Raw genomic sequence first — 20989 nt, forward strand, 5'->3', positions numbered from 1 at the left:
TCTCCCCTCCATCTTTCCTCCATCCTTCCCTCCATCCTCCCCCTCCATTCTCTCCATCCATCCTCCCCTCCATCTTTCCTCCATCCTCCCCCTCCATTCTCTCCATCCATCCTCCCCTCCATCTTTCCTCCATCCTCCCCCTCCATTCTCTCCATCCATCCTCCCCCTCCATCTTTCCTCCATCCTCCCCCTCCATCTTTCCTCCATCCTCCCCCTCCATTCTCTCCATCCATCATCCCTCCATCTTTCCTCCATCCTCCCCCTCCATCTTTCCTCCATCCTTCCCCTCCATCTCTCCATCCATCCTCCCCCTCCATTCTCTCCATCCATCCTCCCCTCCATTCTCTCCATCCATCCTCCCCCTCCATTCTCTCCTTCATCTCATCAGGTATATACCTAAATATATGACACTATTTGTACAATATTTTCTGACATTTGCTGTGTTCTATCACATGTCATCTGATCCTCCGCCTGTATATACAGATTACTGCACTCTTTATATTGAGGCATTACCCAGAATCCTTCTTTACTTAGTAAGTCCATGAATAGTTTTTACCGTTCACATAATATCATTTACATACAGAGGGAAGATTTCACTGAAATGTTATAAGATTTACAGTTGTTTTTTTTGCACTTGTTAGACCAGACTTAATCACACGGCGATGGCGAGCGGCGAGCTGCGCTGTTTGTTTACTCATTTCATACAACACTTGTATCAAGTCAAGAAACAAATGTAATGTTGTGTAGAAAATGGCGCAGTATTTACACAGATATTGGATATTTAGTATTTACACAGATATGGGACACATTACACAACATAATTTCACCCTACAGAAGATGGAACAAGGATATTCAGTATTCATTAGGTGTTACAAGATATTCAGTAGTAGCTCAAAGTTGTTGAGTATTTATGTTGCAAAACTACAACTCCCAGCATGCCTGGAAAGCCAACGCCTGTTCGGGCATGCTGGGAGTTGTGGTTTTGCAACAGCTGGAGGCACACTGGTTGAGAAACACTGTCCTAAAGGAATTCCTGTAATCCAAGAACACTATATCCCGGCATGTTTCTTAATGGGTTTCATCAGGGGGACACTAACAGGATAAAAAGTCAGAAACAACATAAGGTATAGAAAGATAACATGGCAAGACAAAGCAATTCATCAATCACCATGCATATAAATGGTAAATACCACTGTCCAACACAGGACCAATCACACCCATATACCCTGCGGACAGCCTAACAGGAGCTCTGTATGTATGATGCAGGCTGTTCCAGCATGCTGGAAGTTTTAGTTTTGCAACATCTGGAGGTCCGCAGGTTGAAGACCACTGAAAGGGATTGACAGGTGGTGATGATGAAGGGGGGTGATGATGAAGGGGGGTGATGATGAAGGGGGGTAATGATGACGGGGTGATGATGACGGGGGTGATGATGACGGGGGTGATGATGACGGGGGTGATGATGACGGGGGTGATGATGAAGGGGGTGATGATGACAGGGTGATAATGACAGGGTGATAATGACAGGGTGATAATGACGGTGATGATGAAGGGGGGGATGATGACAGGGTGATGATGACAGGGTGATAATGACGGTGATGATGAAGGGGGGGATGATGACAGGGGGATGATGACAGGGTGATAATGACAGGGTGATAATGACGGTGATGATGATGGGGGGATGATGACGGGGGTGATGATGACAGGGTGATGATGACAGGGTGATGATGACAGGGTGATGATGACAGGGTGATGATGACAGGGTGATGATGACAGGGTGATGATGACAGGGTGATAATGACAGGGTGATAATGACAGGGTGATGATGACAGGGTGATGATGACAGGGTGATGATGACGGGGTGATGATGACAGGGTGATAATGACAGGGTGATGATGACGGGGTGATGATGACAGGGTGATAATGACAGGGTGATAATGACAGGGTGATAATGACAGGGTGATGATGACAGGGTGATAATGACGGGGGTCTGGATGATGACATGGGGGATGATGTATTTCTCACCCTAGGCTTATAGTCATGTCAATAACTTTTCCTGGGTTTTTGGGGTGAAATTAGGGGCCTCGGCTTATATTCGGGTCAGCTTATACTCGAGTATATACGGTACATCCCGGCATTTCTCTTTATGGGTTTCATCAGGGGACACTAACATGTTTGAAATTGTTGTTTTTCAACATCTGGAGGCTTCCTGATTTGGAAACAATGTAGTAAAACGTTACACATAAAAACATATTTATAAACATAAAAGTTGAATGAAGACCGACCATTGTATTCTTGGAGTTATTAAAAAAAACAGCTACGGAATCTGTCAAGAAGCAGCATTATAACATGTGACATCATAAAATGACTCCAAGATGAAGTCAACTGACTCTGGGAATAGCAGGGGTTAAGTGTTCTGCAGGTTGTGCATGTGCTGCAGGCTCCGCCGCCCGGCTCCATTACCATCATCTTCCATGGCGAACGAGCTCATCATCTTGTCTACGAGCAGAACATTCTATTGTGCCTGGGCCTTGCAGGACAATCTGAATTTTCTACAGCAATTCATAAAACTATTCTGCAAACCTAACGAGAAAAAACTATAACATAATAGGACAAAAAAAAAAAGATTTTTGTGCAAAAAAAAATAAAAAATTAAATGGCCCAATTTCCTTCCAAGGAATCTCTGCTGCATCATCTGCCGGACTATTCATCTCCGTCGCACTATTAGGGGAAATGGTTCGCTAATGGTATATTAGGACGACATAAATAATGCACATTATGTACCTGCCATGCTGCAAAGTATATATCTGATATCCATCCATTCATGGATTAGTAAGTCTCCACTTAACAATGATCATACATTATTCCGGCTAATGCCGACTCCACCGCCGCCGCCGTGCACGCTTTAATGACTCTATCCCTCTGTAAATAGACCTTCCATCTTCTCTTCACTTCGGTTATTGCTTTAATGCTGCGCTACGTAAAATACTGCTGATTCAACGCATTCCCGGAGTATATAGATTTTTTTTTTTAAAGCGTGCAATTAAATTTGCACGTAATTGGCGCACTATTTTTGTCACGGTTAAATGAGGTGAAAGGCGAGAAGAAAGAAAAAAAACATAAATAGATGAAATAGGAAATGTGAGATCTGCAGGAAACATTGCTTGGGCGATCACATCACCGCGTGCGTGTAATGAAAAAAACGGTGCGGATTATTGAAAGTGACAGCCGTACAAATCAATGCATGTCACCGGCGGAGTGAAAGCAGATGTCTCTGATTAATCAGAATTACGCGTTCACCAGAGACCGGGGCGAAAAAAACCATCTAAACAAAAGCAAAACATTATGTGATCTAAGCGGGATGCCTGGGTCAGGGTGCGTTCACACTACGGAATTCTCACGGAAATCTATGGACGGAATTCGGTGGTGTGAACTTAATATTAGTGTGAATGGGTCTCCACAAAATTGTTCCACACAAAGAAAGAACATGTTCATTCTCTGCGCAGATTCCGCGAGCACTGCACAGCCATCAATGGTGACAGCTCAGTGTCCCGCGGCCCTAGCCCTGAAGTATTTTCTGCGGCGGCCGCCAGACGGAACCTTTCTGCAGTGTGAACGCAACGCTCACTCCATCTGACAGCTACGTGTGCCCGACACCGGAGCGGATACAAGGTAACACGGAACGCAAAACTCTTCTGCTACAATCAACTTTTATCTTCGGATCCAACGTCGATCGCGATATCGATCAGGAGCCGCCTGCCAATTGGACAATACTTAAACTGTAACTCAGCGCGTCAGCACGAACATCAATACCGGGTTGCACTGCGGTGACATCTCCTGCGCCTCTTGTCTTAATTGAGAACGTTATCCTGTGTTCACTGTCGGCGCTTTTGTTTTGGTCGCCATTAGACGTATCTAATTAGTGACTGGTATTTCCTCCCATAATCCACCGATTTATACTGCAGGGTATTAAACATTGCGACACGTTACGGGTAAATTAATGACGATCATGTGCTTCTTTCTTAGGACTCTATGGAGGGAAAATCTCATTAGTACGGGATCGGGGAAACCTGCGCCTTTCAAGTCAATTCTCCTTAGTAGGTTAAACAATAGTTTTAAGCCCCTTTTTCTGGGCTGGAACAATTGATAAATGTGGAAATTAATATGCAAAACCAGAGGACGCGTCTCCACAACAGACACCGATTTCCAAAGTAATTATCATTAATGTTGCAGCTAAAAAGACGCCGCTCCTCCGTCCGGAACCAAAAAGGTGTTTATGTATTGATACGGGATAGACGACGCCTCATCACGACTTTCTCATTCATTTCTAACTCCTTCAGGAGCCTCGGGTATTTGTCGCCATGTTCTACTATAGTGTTGAGCACGAATATTCGTAATGCTAATTTGTATTGCAAATATTGGCATTCTGCTATTTCGCTAATATTTTAAATATATAATGACAAATATTATTATTTTTTACATGCACATTTTTAAGCAAATTTTCCATGTAAATTTTCCATGTCAATTTTCCATGTCAATTTTCCATGCAAATTTTTGCATGGAAAATAAAATAAACGAACATAGCGAATATGCAAATTTCGCGAACATAGGAAGTATAATCGTCAATGTATTCAGAAAAATATAGCAAATTAGAATATGGCCGCTGCTGATCATCACTCACGAGCCTGGTGCAAGGATTTTTGCCAAACTAGGCAAAAGTTAATTTTGCTGCCCATTGACCCCGCCCATTGGCTCCTCCTGATGTATGTTGACGTGTGCAATGTCAGGAAGTTGGACGGATCTGACCTTCGTTATCACCCCTGTCTGCCTCGGAGGTGGCGCTGCGCTCCCCCAGCAGGCTGAAAAAAGTTAATTACTATGGTACAGGTGGGGTGGGGGATAGTGTGGTGGGGTTTTGGCGAGTGCTTCGGATGCTGGCTAAGTATTTATTTGTCTTAGATTTCTTTCTCAGTCTGAACAGTTGTTTCTCATATCTTCTCAACCACTTTCTATAGCTCAGATATGGAAACACCCAACTCCTTCTCCAATAGAAGATGTTTATACCTAACGTTTCCTCACATGGTCGCCATGATCTTTTTATCTTTGTGTCTCATTATCCTGCTGCCCGTGTGTCCGGGTGATTGACTTCTTTAAAGGGGTACTCCCCTTTAGGCATCTTATCCCCTATCCAAAGGATAGGGGATAAGATGTCTGATCCCTAGCGTCCCACCGCTGGGGACCCCTGAACCCCTGAACTTCACTCCGTGCTGGATGACAGACGATGCTGGGCATTAACTTGTGACGTCACAGCCACATCCCATACGTGACGTCACAGGCAAGTGCCCTCAATGCAAGTCTATGGGAGGGGGTGTGACGTCAGTCCCACCCCCTCCCATAGACTTGCATTGAGGGGGTGTGGCCTTGATGTCACTAGAGTGGCGTGGCCGTGACGTCAACAGCCTCCGGTGCTGCACCTGACGCTCTAAGCGAATACCGGTACAGCAGGGAGATCACGGGAGTCCCCAGCGGCGGGATCCCCGCAATCAAATATATTATCCACTATCCTTTGGATAGGGGAAAAAATGTCTAGGGGAAGAGTGCCCCTTTAACTTATTTTAATTAAAAAAAAATTCACACATTTGGGCTTTTATATATTTTTTCTGTATTCTGATTTTTTTTTTTATAAAACTTTAAAAGTTATTAAAAAAAATGATTTCCTTTAGTTTGAGAAATCGTCTGCGATGACATAAGAGATAAAATGAAGCTGGTAAAGTGCATCGTTGGCTTCTACCTGACGGGGAGATGAGGACAAGTAGACGTATAGACTGCTTGTTATTATACCTGGAAACAGACCAGAAAATAAACACCCAACGGATAGAACCGGCAGGTAATGGCATCCGGCGCTCTTCTCTTCATGAGGGTTCACAAACTTTTCTTCTTAGTTCATGTCGCCCAAAAGGATCTTTCCATAGGTTGCTATGTGTAGATTGTTTAATTAAAGGAGATACATCATGGGAAAAAACGTATCCCCTATTAAAAGGATCGGGATATGTTTTAGATTGTGAGGGGTCTGACTGCTGGGACCCCCTGCAATCTCCTGTACAGAGGCCCCGGCTCTCACAGGAAGCAGCGCATCACAACTCCCACAAGAAGTAGCGTCCGAAACGCCTCCTCTATATATCTCTACTGGAGAGCTGTTCATTTGTCTTCGACTCTCCCCTTGGAATAAATTGAGGGGGCATGTCGGCCGCCGCTTCGTGATGCGCCGCTCCCCGGGGAAAGCTGGGTCCCCATACAGGAGATTGCGGGGTCCCACCGATCGGACTCCCCCCCCCCCCCCCGCAATCTAAAACGTATCCCCTATTCTTTTATTCTTTAAATAGGTGATACATTTTTCGAAATGATATGTCTACTTTAAAATCACAAATATATAAATTTGGTATCAAGATAAAAAATTAGCAAATTATTGGCACAAACTGAATATCCCAAAAATGTCTGTGAATCTGAAATTTGTAAGATCTTTCCCTACAAATCTCTCAAAACAACCACTACTGCTACCATTATTACTACCCCCGCTGTCACTACTAATACCATTTCTACTACCCCTGCTGTCACTTCAACTACTACCCCTGCTGTCACTACTACTACCATTTCTACTACCCCTGTTATCACTTCAACTACTATCCCAGCTGTCAGTACTAATACCATTTCTACTACCCCTGCTGTCACTTCAACTACTATCCCAGCTGTCAGTACTACTACCCCTACACGTCACACATCCCCTCCTGTACTTCCATGTTCCACGCTGTTCTGCGTTTGCCAAAAACCATACTGGACTTTTAAGGAAAACTTAGGAACCTTCAATTTGGACAAAATTTATTTGGACAAAATGTTATCTTGCAGCAGATTTCAGGAACTTCCCTCACGTCTACATTGTTCCCTAGCTGTAATTTACGAAACATTAAGACAAAATGGATATTGTTTGAATTTCTTGAATAAAAATGCTGCAAAGTGTTATTTTAGGACGACAACTGTGACCTACAAGCACCAAAAAACGTCTGGACTCCTAGAGTGTAGAGACGGCTCAGATCCACCTCTATGAGGAGAGCAGCCAATCAATACAACCGGGGAAAGTGCTGCCCCCCGGCGCCCCTCATTGGTAACAGCTGTTCCTTGGGGGTGTAAAGCTGGACCCTCCACCCTCAGAATGGGAACAATTGTCAATTTATTCAATACGTTTTTGATTAAACACAAAAACTACACAAAGACTTTTCTTATGACAATGAGTTAATGATCAGGACCAGCTCCACCCTGTACATCCTCCACCTTCTCTCAGCTTGACACATGGAATATACGATTCATAGAATAGTAAAATGTATATAATCCAACATCAATAACAGGAGACACCAGGAAATCACTTACCTTTTCCAGGGAAAATGTCTTTGTTAGAGCGAAACCCCATCCAGCCTGGAACGCTCGGCGGATCATCGGGGCGCTGGTGGTGGGGGGGGCACTAGCAAGCCCAAAAGGATTGAGAAACTTCAGGCCGGCCATTTCTACACTAATATCCACGTCATCGATAGGTGTGTAGAACAGAGGCAGTTTGGGCTCACCGGTAATGGACACGCCATGTAATTCCTGCGCAAACACATTAAAACAATGACATTTTACTGACTACATAATCTAGAACTAAATACAAACCTGAAATGTTGCCCTGTCCATATCGATGGGTTAACAGGGTGAAAAATCTGCTCTAATATTCTGTACAATTGCGTTAAGTTTGTGACGCGGACGCCTCGGTGTGCGATCGCTGCCACCGGGGAGCAATAATTCATTATCCTCATTGACTTTCACCTCCCGGATTATTCACACTCAGATATCTGCACAAATTCATTAGACTTTATCTAAGACTAAATTAATTCTGCCACAAGTCTCCAAAAAAAAAAAAATGTTGTATACTATAGAGTTAATATGGAAGTGATGCTTCTCTATCAAAGCTTCATTATCGCAGTTTTATTACAGTTTATTAATAACCAGATCAGAGCAGACAAAGGTCACAGATCGATCTCTACTATTAATAGACTTTTACAATCTTCAATAACCATAACCAGATGTTCACGTTCAGTGTTATTTTAAGTAATGTATAGTCTGTATCTAAGTCTCTGTATTGCAGTATTATATTACTGCTGAAGACGTGCACTTGCGTGAAACAGCTGTTGCTATTTTGTTACATGGCTGTGGTTAAACCTGTATTCCTCTATGGATTTGTATTTTGCACTTTAATAAATCGGATATTTTTTACATCCACATTCTTGTTTTTTTGTGCAATAGTCGTGACGCCTGATTGCCTTGACTACTAGAGCTATCTCTGATGTTTTCTTATACCGTGAAGCTGTGCCGATCGTCTGTTTCTCTGAAGTAGGCGTTATATGGCAACATAACCAAGCTCCTAGGGTTTATGTGACTCTCCCCATAGTACTCTGCCCTGTTCCCTCCTCTCTGTAGGATGTAACACATCATAGGCTTTTTCTATAGCCACTGCTCCCCCATCACATGCCTCTTATCTCTATGGTGTAACCCCGGACATAAGACTCACGCTCAGCTCTCCCTCTCCACTGTGGGCCCTGGACTTCCTCCTCTGTACTGTTTCAGGTGGTAATAGTCTCTGACACACCTAGTAGGGGCAAAGCAGGTGCCCATCCCTTTAAGGGTTAATATGCATTCCTGATTTCTGCTGTCCTTCTACCCTATAGGTAATGCCTATGTAATTCTGCTTCACTCATTCTCTGGTGCCTGAGTAATATTGTACTTTCTACAAGCAAAGGTGTCTGATCTGCATTCTGTTCCTGTGCCTGATATTTCGACTTTGCCTGATCCCTCTGTACCTTGGTGACTTTCCAGTGTATGACCCGGACTGATTGACCACGCTTCATCTAGCCTACATCACCTGGCTGCATCTGAACTACTCAGCTCTGCTACTCAACCAGATCAGCTCTGCTATAACACACACTGAGCTCTGTTATGCTAAGTCCAGCTGCAGCATCAGTCCTCCTCACCTGCCTGTTTCCTCAATGCTCAGCAGTGGCCTGTGACCTTCCTGGCCATTTGCCCCCTAACTGGGACTCTTGCGGTTGCGACCTGGTATCTCTGCAGCAGATGTCCAGCTTTTGCATCCTGGAGCAGGATAGAGGGTGAATACCAGAGGAAAAATATACTCTGCTCTCAAGTGTAACCCAAACTCAAACTGATAGGTGGCACTGCGGGTCCTTACCCGTTGGGGCATTACACATAGCTCCCTGCTTTTTCCCTCATTTGGTACTTAAAGGGGTACTCCTCCCCCAGACATCTTATCCCTATCCAAAGGATAGGGGATAAGATGTCTGATAGCGGGGATCCTGCCACCGTTACACCCCCTCCCATAGACTTGCATTGAGGGGGCGGGGCTTGATGTCACACAGGGAGGAGTCGTGACGTCATGATCTTCCATCCCAGTATTAGGGAGGCATTAGGCTGAGAGCCTCCAGCGCTTCCGGAAGCAGTTACAGGTGAGGTGCTGCATGCTATATTGCGGGAGTCCCCAGCGGCGGGACCCCCGCTATCAGACATCTTATCCTCTATCCTTTGGATAGGCGATAAGATGTCTAAGGGCGGAGTACCCCTTTAAAAATATAAAACCCAGGAAGCATCAAAACAAAGGCGTGGCACAGAGCTGTGCAGATAATGAACATCATATCTGGGTAATTACCATACAAAAGCTTTTCTTTATTTTTATCAGCTCAGAAAGACCATTTAATCCTCACTACATGTCATTACCTACTGAACAGTATTAAATCTTCTGTGGTTGTCGTGTATCCGCCTCGGCTTCTCCATATCACTGGTAAAGCAGTAATTTGGTGTGACACAGTTTGGGACGACGTCATCATACGTTGAATGGATCTTTCTCTTATTTAGTGACATATTTTACCCCCATTCTGTTTATTTTTACCTTATACTATATTACAGAGAAGAATGAAAGACAAACTAAGAACAATATCCGCTTGAGCCTCGGGCATCGCCATGATCTGCCACGTGCGGCCCCTGTGGAAACATATGGAGAAGCCCCGCAGTAGAGAAGGCTTCATGTTTCCTCGGGGTGAGAATAGATACAGAGGATTCTTGGAAGTGTAATTCCCTGTTGGTAATAATACAAGGAACAATTGTTCTAAGATCAACTTAACATATAGAAGAAGAATATTATACCTGTATATATCCGTGGATGTACCAGGAGGCTTGTTTGCCATCATTAACCGATTCAACCGTTGTATTAGCCAAACCGGCAAGGTCACCGCCGGCAAATACACCGGCTTCACTGGTTTCCATAGTCTTGGAGTCAATCTCAGGTAAACCCCATCTGTTAAACTTGACTGGTTCCATGGCTTCAATAACTATAAGAAAAACAAAGATAAAGCAAAAAAACAATAAGACAACAGAATTGTGCTCACTGGACATGGCCATATACAAAAATGGATTTATCCTAAAGAAGTCCGGAACTTTCAGGTAATGATATATGAGAACATGAGGAGCAACAAGATTTTTCGTCATTACATTAAATGTATCTGACATATTCACCAGTTTTCCTGAGCTACTGGGTGTAGGCTGCCTGCTACGATGTCTCTATACATGGCACACAAAGAAAAGAGGATCCTGCACCTCTATATCTCTATAGTACACCCTCAGAAGAGAGGATCCTGCACCTCTATATCTCTATAGTACACCCTCAGAAGAGAGGATCCTGCTCCTCTATATCTCTATAGTACACCCTCAGAAGAGAGGATCCTGCACCTCTATATCTCTATAGTACACCCTCAGAAGAGAGGATCCTGCTCCTCTATATCTCTATAGTACACCCTCAGAAGAGAGGATCCTGCTCCTCTATATCTCTATAGTACACCCTCAGAAGAGAGGATCCTGCTCCTCTATATCTCTATAGTACACCCTCAGAAGAGAGGATCCTGCACCTCTATATCTCTATAGTACACCCTCAGAAGAGAGGATCCTGCTTCTCTATATCTCTATAGTACACCCTCAGAAGAGAGGATCCTGCTCCTCTTTATCTCTATAGTACACCCTCAGAAGAGAGGATCCTGCTCCTCTATACCTCTATAGTACACCCTCAGAAGAGAGGATCCTGCTCCCCTATATCTCTATAGTACACCCTCAGAAGAGAGGATCCTGCTCCTCTATATCTCTGTAGTACATCCTCAGAAGAGAGGATCCTGCTCCTCTATATCTCTATAGTACACCCTCAGAAGAGAGGATCCTGCTCCTCTATATCTCTACAGTACACCCTCAGAAGAGAGGATCCTGCTCCCCTATATATCTATAGTACACCCTCAGAAGAGAGGATCCTGCTAATCTATATCTCTATAGTACACCCTCAGAAGAGAGGATCCTGCTCCTCTATATCTCTATAGTACACCCTCAGAAGAGAGGATCCTGCTCCTCTATATCTCTATAGTACACCCTCAGAAGAAAGGATCCTGCTCCTCTATATCTCTATAGTACACCCTCAGAAGAGAGGATCCTGCTCCTCTATATCTCTATAGTACACCCTCAGAAGAGAAGATCCTGCTCCCCTATATCTATATAGTACACCCTCAGAAGAAAGGATCCTGCTCCTCTATATCTATATAGTACACCCTCAGGAGAGATGATCCTGCTCCCCTATATCTATATAGTACACCCTCAGAAGAGAGGATCCTGCTTCTCTATATCTCTATAGTACACCCTAAGAAGAGAGGATCCTGCTCCTCTATATATCTATAGTACACCCTCAGAACAGGATCCTGCTCCTCTATATCTCTATAGTGCACCCTCAGAAGGGAGGATCCTGCTCCTCTACATCTCTATAGTACACCCTCAGAAGAGACTATCCTGCTCCCCTATATCTCTATAGTACACCCTCAGAAGAGAGGATCCTGCTCCTCTATATCTCTATAGTACACCCTCAGAAGAGAGAATCCTGCTCCCCTATATCTCTATAGTACATCATAAGAAGAGAGGATCCTGCTCCTCTATATCTCTATAGTACAACCTCAGAAGAGAGGATCCTGCTCCTCTATATCTCTATAGTACATCATAAGAAGAGAGGATCCTGCTCCTCTATATCTCTATAGTACAACCTCAGAAGAGAGGATCCTGCTCCTCTATATCTCTATAGTACACCCTCAGAAGAGAGGATCCTGCTCCTCTATATCTCTATAGTACACCCTAAGAAGAGAGGATCCTGCTCCTCTATATCTCTATAGTACACCCTCAGAAGGGAGGATACTGTTCTTCTATATCTCTATAGTACACCCTCAGAAGAGAGGATCCTGCTCCCCTATATCTCTATAGTACACCCTCAGAAGAGAGGATCCTGCTCCTCTATATCTCTATAGTACACCCTCAGAAGAGATGATCCTGCTCCTCTATATCTCTATAGTACACCCTCAGAAGAGAGGATCCTGCTCCTCTATATCTCTATAGTACACCCTCAGAAGAGAGGATCCTGCCCCTCTATATCTCTATAGTACACCCTCAGAAGAGAGGATCCTTCTCCTCTGCATCTCTATAGTACACCCTCAGAAGAGAGGATCCTGCTCCTCTATATCTCTATAGTACACCCTCAGAAGAGAGGATCCTTCTCCTCTATATCTCTATAGTACACCCTCAGAAGAGAGGATCCTGCTCCTCTATATCTCTATAGTACATCCTCAGAAGAGAGAATCCTGCTCCCCTATATCTCTATAGTACACCCTCAGAAGAGAGGATCCTGCTCCTCTATATCTCTATAGTATACCCTCAGAAGAGAGGATCCTGCTCCTCTATATCTCTATAGTATACCCTCAGAAGAGAGGATCCTGCTCCCCTATATCTCTATAGTACACCCTCAGAAGAGAGGATCCTGCTCCTCTATATCTCTATAGTACATCCTCAGAAGAGAGGATCCTGCTCCCCTATATCTCTATAGTACACCCTCAGAAGAGAGGATCCTTCTCCCCTATATCTCTATAATACACCCTCAGAAGAGAGGATCCTGCTCCTCTATATCTCTATAGTACACCCTCAGAAGAGAGGATCCTGCTCCTCTATATCTCTATAGTATACCCTCAGAAGAGAGGATCCTGCTCCTCTATATCTCTATAGTACACCCTCAGAAGAGAAGATTCTGCTCCTCTATATCTCTATAGTACACCCTCAGAAGAGAGGATCCTGCTCCTCTATATCACTATAGTGCACCCTCAGAAGAGAGAATCCTGCTCCTCTATATCTCTATAGTACACCCTCAGAAGAGAGGATCCTCCTCCTTTATATCTCTATAGTACACCCTCAGAAGAGAGGATCCTGCTCCTCTATATCTCTATAGTACACCCTCAGAAGAGAGGATCCTGCTCCTCTATATCTCTATAGTACACCCTCAGAAGAGAGGATCCTGCTCCTCTATATCTCTATAGTACACCCTCAGAAGAGAGGATCCTGCTCCCCTATATCTCTATAGTACACCCTAAGAAGAGAGGATCCTGCTCCCCTATATCTCTATAGTACACCCTCAGAAGAGAGGATCCTGCTCCTCTACATCTCTATAGTACACACTCAGAAGAGAGGATCCTGCTCCCCTATATCTCTATAGTACACCCTCAGAAGAGAGGATCCTGCTCTTCTATATCTCTATAGTACACCCTCAGAAGAGAGGATCCTGCTTCCCTATATCTCTATAGTACACACTCAGAAGAGAGGATCATGCTCCCCTATATCTCTATAGTACACCCTCAGAAGAGAGGATCCTGCTCCTCTATATCTCTATAGTACACCCTCAGAAGAGAGGATCCTGCTCCTCTATATCTCTATAGTACACCCTCAGAAGAGAGGATCCTGCTCCTCTATATCTCTATAGTACACCCTCAGAAGAGAGGATCCTGCTCCTCTATATCTCTATAGTACACCCTCAGAAGAGATGATCCTGCTCCTCTATATCTCTATAGTACACCCTCAGAAGAGATGATCCTGCTCCTCTATATCTCTATAGTACACCCTCAGAAGAGAGGATCCTGCTCCTCTATATCTCTAAAGTACACCCTCAGAAGAGAGGATCCTGCTCCCCCATATCTCTATAGTACACCCTCAGAAGAGAGGATCCTGCTCCCCTATATCTCTATAGTACACCCTCAGAAGAGAGGATCCTGCTCCTCTATATCTCTATAGTACACCCTCAGAAGAGAGGATCCTGCTCCTCTATATCTCTATAGTACACCCTCAGAAGAGAGGATCTTGCTCCTCTATATCTCTATAGTATACCCTCAGAAGAGAGGATCCTGCTCCTCTATATCTCTATAGTACACCCTCAGAAGAGAGGATCCTGCTCCTCTATACCTCTATAGTACGCCCTCAGAAGAGAGGATCCTGCTCCCCTATATCTCTATAGTACACCCTCAGAAGAGAGGATCCTTCTCCCCTATATCTCTATAGTACACCCTCAGAAGAGAGGTTCCTGCTCCTCTATATCTCTATAGTACACCCTCAGAAGAGAGGATCCTGCTCCTCTATATCTCTATAGTACACCCTCAGAAGAGAGGATCCTGCTCCTCTATATCTCTATAGTACACCCTCAGAAGAGAGGATCCTGCTCCCCTATATCTCTATAGTACACCCTCAGAAGAGAGGATCCTGCTCCTCTACATCTCTATAGTACACCCTCAGAAGAGAGGATCCTGCTCCTCTATATCTCTATAGTACACCCTCAGAAGAGAGGATCCTGCTCCTCTATATCTCTATAGTACACCCTCAGAAGAGAGGATCCTGCTCCTCTATATCTCTATAGTACACCCTCAGAAGAGAGGATCCTGCTCCCCTATATCTCTATAGTACACCCTCAGAAGAGAGGATCCTGTTCCTCTATATCTCTATAGTACACACTCAGAAGAGAGGATCCTGCTCCCCTATATCTCTATAGTACACCCCCTGAAGAGAGGATCCTGCTCCTCTATATCTCTATAGTACACCCTCAGAAGACAGGATCCTGCTCCCCTATAACTCTATAGTACACCCTCAGAAGAGAGGATCCTGCTCCTCTATATCTCTATAGTACACCCTCAGAAGAGAAGATCCTGCTCCTCTATATCTCTATAGTACACCCTCAGAAGAGAGGATCCTGCTCCTCTATATCTCTATAGTACACCCTCAGAAGAGATGATCCTGGTCCTCTATATCTCTATAGTACACCCTCAGAAGAGAGGATCCTGCTCCTCTATATCTCTATAGTACACCCTCAGGAGGATCCTGCTCCTCTATATCTCTATAGTACACCCTCAGAAGAGAGGATCCTGCTCCTCTATATCTCTATAGTACACCCTCAGAAGACATGATCCTGCTCCTCTATATCTCTATAGTACACCCTCAGAAGAGAGGATCCTGCTCCTCTATATCTCTATAGTACACCCTCAGAAGAGAGGATCCTTCTCCTCTATATCTCTATAGTACACCCTCAGAAAAGAGGATCCTGCTCCTCTATACCTCTATAGTACGCCCTCAGAAGAGAAGATCCTGCTCCTCTATATCTCTATAGTACATCCTCAGAAGAGAGGATCCTGCTCCTCTATATCTCTATAGTACACCCTCAGAAGAGATGATCCTGGTCCTCTATATCTCTATAGTACACCCTCAGAAGAGATGATCCTGCTCCTCTATATCTCTATAGTACACCCTCAGAAGAGAGGATCCTGCTCCTCTATATCTCTATAGTACACCCTCAGAAGAGAGGATCCTGCTCCTCTATATCTCTATAGTACACCCTCAGAAGAGATGATCCTGCTCCTCTATATCTCTATAGTACACCCTCAGAAGAGAGGATCCTGCTCCTCTATATCTCTATAGTACACCCTCAGAAGGGAGGATACTGTTCCTCTATATCTCTATAGTACACCCTCAGAAGAGAGGATCCTGCTCCTCTATATCTTTATAGTACACCCTCAGAAGAGAGGATCCTGCCCCTCTATATCTCTATAGTACACCCTCAGAAGAGAGGATCCTTCTCCTCTACATCTCTATAGTACACCCTCGGAAGAGAGGATCCTGCTCCTCTATATCTCTATAGTACACCCTCAGAGGAGAGGATCCTTCTCCTCTATATCTCTATAGTACATCCTCAGAAGAGAGAATCCTGCTCCCCTATATCTCTATAGTACACCCTCAGAAGAGAGGATCCTGCTCCTCTATATCTCTATAGTATACCCTCAGAAGAGATGATCCTGCTCCTCTATATCTCTATAGTACACCCTCAGAGGAGAGGATCCTTCTCCTCTATATCTCTATAGTACACCCTCAGAAGAGAGGATCCTGCTCCTCTATATCTCTATAGTACATCCTCAGAAGAGAGAATCCTGCTCCCCTATATCTCTATAGTACACCCTCAGAAGAGAGGATCCTGCTCCTCTATATCTCTATAGTATACCCTCAGAAGAGAGGATCCTGCTCCCCTATATCTCTATAGTACACCCTCAGAAGAGAGGATCCTGCTCCTCTATATCTCTATAGTACATCCTCAGAAGAGAGGATCCTGCTCCCCTATATCTCTATAGTACACCCTCAGAAGAGAGGATCCTTCTCCCCTATATCTCTATAATACACCCTCAGAAGAGAGGATCCTGCTCCTCTATATCTGTTACGCCGAGCGCTCCGGGTCCCCGCTCCTCCCCGGAGCGCTCGCTACACTCTCCTCACCGCAGCGCCCCGGTCGGTTCCACGGACCCGGGGCGCTGCGATACTGCCTCCGGCCGGGGTGCGATTCGCGATGCGGGTAGCGCCCGCTCGCGATGCGCACCCCGGCTCCCGTACCTGACTCGCTCTCCGTCAGTTCTGTCCCGGCGCGCGCGGCCCCGCTCCCTAGGGCGCGCGCGCGCCGGGTCTTTTCGATTTAAAGGGCCACTGCGCCGCTGATTGGCGCAGTGGTTCCAATTAGTGTTTACACCTGTGCACTTCCCTATATCACCTCACTTCCCCTTCACTCCCTCGCCGGATCTTGTTGCCATCGTGCCAGTGAAAGCGTTTCCTTGTGTGTTCCTAGCCTGTGTTCCAGACCTCCTGCCGTTGCCCCTGACTACGATCCTTGCTGCCTGCCCCGACCTTCTGCTACGTCCGACCTTGCTTCTGTCTACTCCCTTGTACCGCGCCTATCTTCAGCAGCCAGAGAGGTTGAGCCGTTGCTAGGGGATACGACCTGGTCACTACCGCCGCAGCAAGACCATCCCGCTTTGCGGCGGGCTCTGGTGAAAACCAGTAGTGACTTAGAACCGATCCTCTAGCACGGTCCACGCCAATCCCTCTCTGGCACAGAGGATCCACTACCTGCCAGCCGGCATCGTGACAGTAGATCCGGCCATGGATCCCGCTGAAGTTCCTCTGCCAGTTGTCGCTGACCTCACCACGGTGGTCGCCCAGCAGTCACAACAGATAGCGCAACAAGGCCAACAGCTGTCTCAACTGACTGTTATGCTACAACAGTTACTACCACAGCTCCAGCAATCATCTCCTCCGCCAGCTCCTGCACACCCTCCGCAGCGAGTGGCCGCTTCTGGACTACGACTATCCTTGCCGGATAAATTTGATGGGGACTCTAAGTTTTGCCGTGGCTTTCTTTCCCAATGTTCATTACACTTGGAGATGATGTCGGACCAGTTCCCCACTGAAAGGTCTAAGGTGGCTTTCGTAGTCAGCCTGCTGTCTGGAAAAGCCCTAGCTTGGGCCACACCGCTCTGGGACCACAATGACCCCGTCACTGCCTCTGTACACTCCTTCTTCTCGGAAATTCGAAGTGTCTTTGAGGAACCTGCCCGAGCCTCTTCTGCTGAGACTGCCCTGTTGAACCTGGTCCAGGGTAATTCTTCCGTTGGCGAGTATGCCGTACAATTCCGTACTCTTGCTTCAGAATTATCCTGGAATAATGAGGCACTCTGCGCGACCTTTAAAAAAGGCCTATCCAGCAACATTAAAGATGTTCTGGCCGCACGAGAAATCCCTGCTAATCTACATGAACTCATTCACCTAGCCACTCGCATTGACATGCGTTTTTCCGAAAGGCGTCAGGAGCTTCGCCAGGATATGGACTCTGTTCGCACGAGGCGTTTCTTCTCCCCGGCTCCTCTCTCCTCTGGTCCCCTGCAATCTGTTCCTGTGCCTCCCGCCGTGGAGGCTATGCAGGTCGACCGGTCTCGCCTGACACCTCAAGAGAGGACACGACGCCGCATGGAGAATCTCTGCCTGTACTGTGCTAGTACCGAACACTTCCTGAAGGATTGTCCTATCCGTCCTCCCCGCCTGGAAAGACGTACGCTGACTCCGCACAAAGGTGAGACAGTCCTTGATGTCTACTCTGCTTCTCCACGTCTTACTGTGTCTGTGCGGATGTCTGCCTCTGCCTTCTCCTTCTCTGCTGTGGCCTTCTTGGACTCTGGATCTGCAGGAAATTTTATTTTGGCCTCTCTCGTCAACAGGTTCAACATCCCGGTGACCAGTCTCGCCAGACCCCTCTACATCAATTGTGTAAACAATGAAAGATTGGACTGTACTATACGTTTCCGCACGGAGCCCCTTCTAATGTGCATCGGATCTCATCACGAGAGGATTGAACTTTTGGTCCTCCCCAATTGCACTTCGGAAATTCTCCTTGGACTTCCCTGGCTTCAACTCCATTCCCCAACCCTGGATTGGTCCACTGGGGAGATCAAGAGTTGGGGGCCCTCTTGTTCCAAGGACTGCCTAAAACCGGTTCCCAGTAACCCTTGCCGTGACTCTGTGGTTCCTCCTGTAACCGGTCTCCCTAAGGCCTATATGGACTTTGCGGACGTTTTTTGCAAAAAACAAGCTGAGACTCTACCTCCTCACAGGCCTTATGATTGTCCTATTGACCTCCTCCCGGGCACTACTCCACCCCGGGGCAGAATCTATCCTCTGTCCGTCCCAGAGACTCTTGCCATGTCTGAATACGTCCAGGAAAATTTAAAAAAGGGCTTTATCCGTAAATCCTCCTCTCCTGCCGGAGCCGGATTTTTCTTTGTGTCCAAAAAAGATGGCTCTCTACGTCCTTGCATTGACTACCGCGGTCTTAATAAAATCACGGTTAAGAACCGCTACCCCCTACCCCTCATTTCTGAACTCTTTGATCGTCTCCAAGGTGCCCATATTTTTACCAAACTGGACTTAAGAGGTGCTTATAATCTCATCCGCATCAGAGAGGGGGATGAATGGAAAACGGCATTTAACACCAGAGATGGACACTTTGAGTATCTGGTCATGCCCTTTGGCCTGTGCAACGCCCCTGCCGTCTTCCAGGACTTTGTTAATGAAATTTTTCGTGATCTCCTATACTCCTGTGTTGTTGTATATCTGGACGATATCCTGATTTTTTCTGCCAATCTAGAAGAACACCGCCAGCATGTCCGTATGGTTCTTCAGAGACTTCGTGACAATCAACTCTATGCCAAAATAGAGAAATGTCTGTTTGAATGCCAATCTCTTCCTTTTCTAGGATACTTGGTCTCTGGCCAGGGACTACAAATGGACCCAGATAAACTCTCTGCCGTCTTAGATTGGCCACGCCCCTCCGGACTCCGTGCCATCCAACGTTTTTTGGGGTTCGCCAATTATTACAGGCAATTTATTCCACATTTTTCTACCATTGTGGCTCCTATTGTGGCTTTAACCAAAAAAAATGCCGATCCCAAGTCTTGGCCTCCTCAAGCGGAAGACGCCTTTAAACGACTCAAGTCTGCCTTTTCTTCGGCTCCCGTGCTCTCCAGACCTGACCCATCTAAACCCTTCCTATTGGAGGTTGATGCCTCCTCAGTGGGAGCTGGAGCTGTCCTTCTACAAAAAAACTCTTCCGGGCATGCTGTTACTTGTGGTTTTTTTTCTAGGACCTTCTCTCCGGCGGAGAGGAACTACTCCATCGGGGATCGAGAGCTTCTAGCCATTAAATTAGCACTTGAGGAATGGAGGCATCTGCTGGAGGGATCAAGATTTCCAGTTATTATTTACACCGATCACAAGAACCTCTCCTACCTCCAGTCTGCCCAACGGCTGAATCCTCGCCAGGCCAGGTGGTCTCTGTTCTTTGCCCGATTTAATTTTGAAATTCACTTTCGGCCTGCTGATAAGAACATTAGGGCCGATGCTCTCTCTCGTTCCTCAGATGCTTCTGAAATTGAACCCTCTCCTCAACACATCATTCCTCCTGACTGCCTGATTTCCACTTCTCCAGCCTCCATCAGGCAAACTCCTCCAGGAAAGACCTTTGTTTCTCCACGCCAACGCCTCGGAATCCTCAAATGGGGTCACTCCTCCCATCTCGCAGGTCATGCGGGCATCAAGAAATCTGTGCAACTCATCTCTCGCTTCTATTGGTGGCCGACTCTAGAGACTGATGTGGTGGACTTTGTACGAGCCTGCACTATCTGTGCCCGGGATAAGACTCCTCGCCAGAAGCCCGCTGGTTTTCTTCATCCTCTGCCTGTCCCCGAACAACCTTGGTCTCTGATTGGTATGGATTTTATTACTGACTTACCCCCATCCCATGGCAACACTGTTATTTGGGTGGTCGTTGATCGATTCTCCAAAATGGCACATTTCATCCCTCTTCCTGGTCTTCCTTCAGCGCCTCAGTTGGCTAAACAATTTTTTGTACACATTTTTCGTCTTCACGGGTTGCCTACGCAGATCGTCTCGGATAGAGGCGTCCAATTTGTGTCTAAATTCTGGAGGGCTCTCTGTAAACAACTCAAGATTAAATTAAATTTTTCTTCTGCATACCATCCTCAATCCAATGGACAAGTAGAAAGAATTAACCAGGTCTTGGGTGACTATTTACGACATTTTGTTTCCTCCCGCCAGGATGACTGGGCAGATCTTCTACCTTGGGCCGAATTCTCGTATAATTTCAGAATCTCTGAATCTTCCTCCAAATCCCCGTTTTTCGTGG

At 45.9% G+C, this 20989-nt stretch overlaps 1 protein-coding gene across 4 annotated transcripts in view; it reads right to left on the minus strand.

Moving 5' to 3' along the window:
* Positions 1-20989, minus strand: part of DPYD (dihydropyrimidine dehydrogenase) — a 1322423-nt gene that overhangs the window by 639200 nt on the left and 662234 nt on the right. For all 4 annotated transcript variants that reach the window (XM_056528554.1, XM_056528555.1, XM_056528557.1 and 1 more), the window contains 2 exons: positions 10240-10424; positions 7423-7638 (listed from right to left, as the gene is read on the minus strand). In XM_056528554.1, the coding sequence (XP_056384529.1) occupies positions 7423-7638; positions 10240-10424 (401 nt within the window). The remainder of the gene's footprint in view (positions 1-7422; positions 7639-10239; positions 10425-20989) is intronic.

The sequence above is a fragment of the Hyla sarda genome, chromosome 6, assembly GCF_029499605.1.
Source record: "Hyla sarda isolate aHylSar1 chromosome 6, aHylSar1.hap1, whole genome shotgun sequence".
NCBI lineage: Eukaryota > Metazoa > Chordata > Amphibia > Anura > Hylidae > Hyla > Hyla sarda.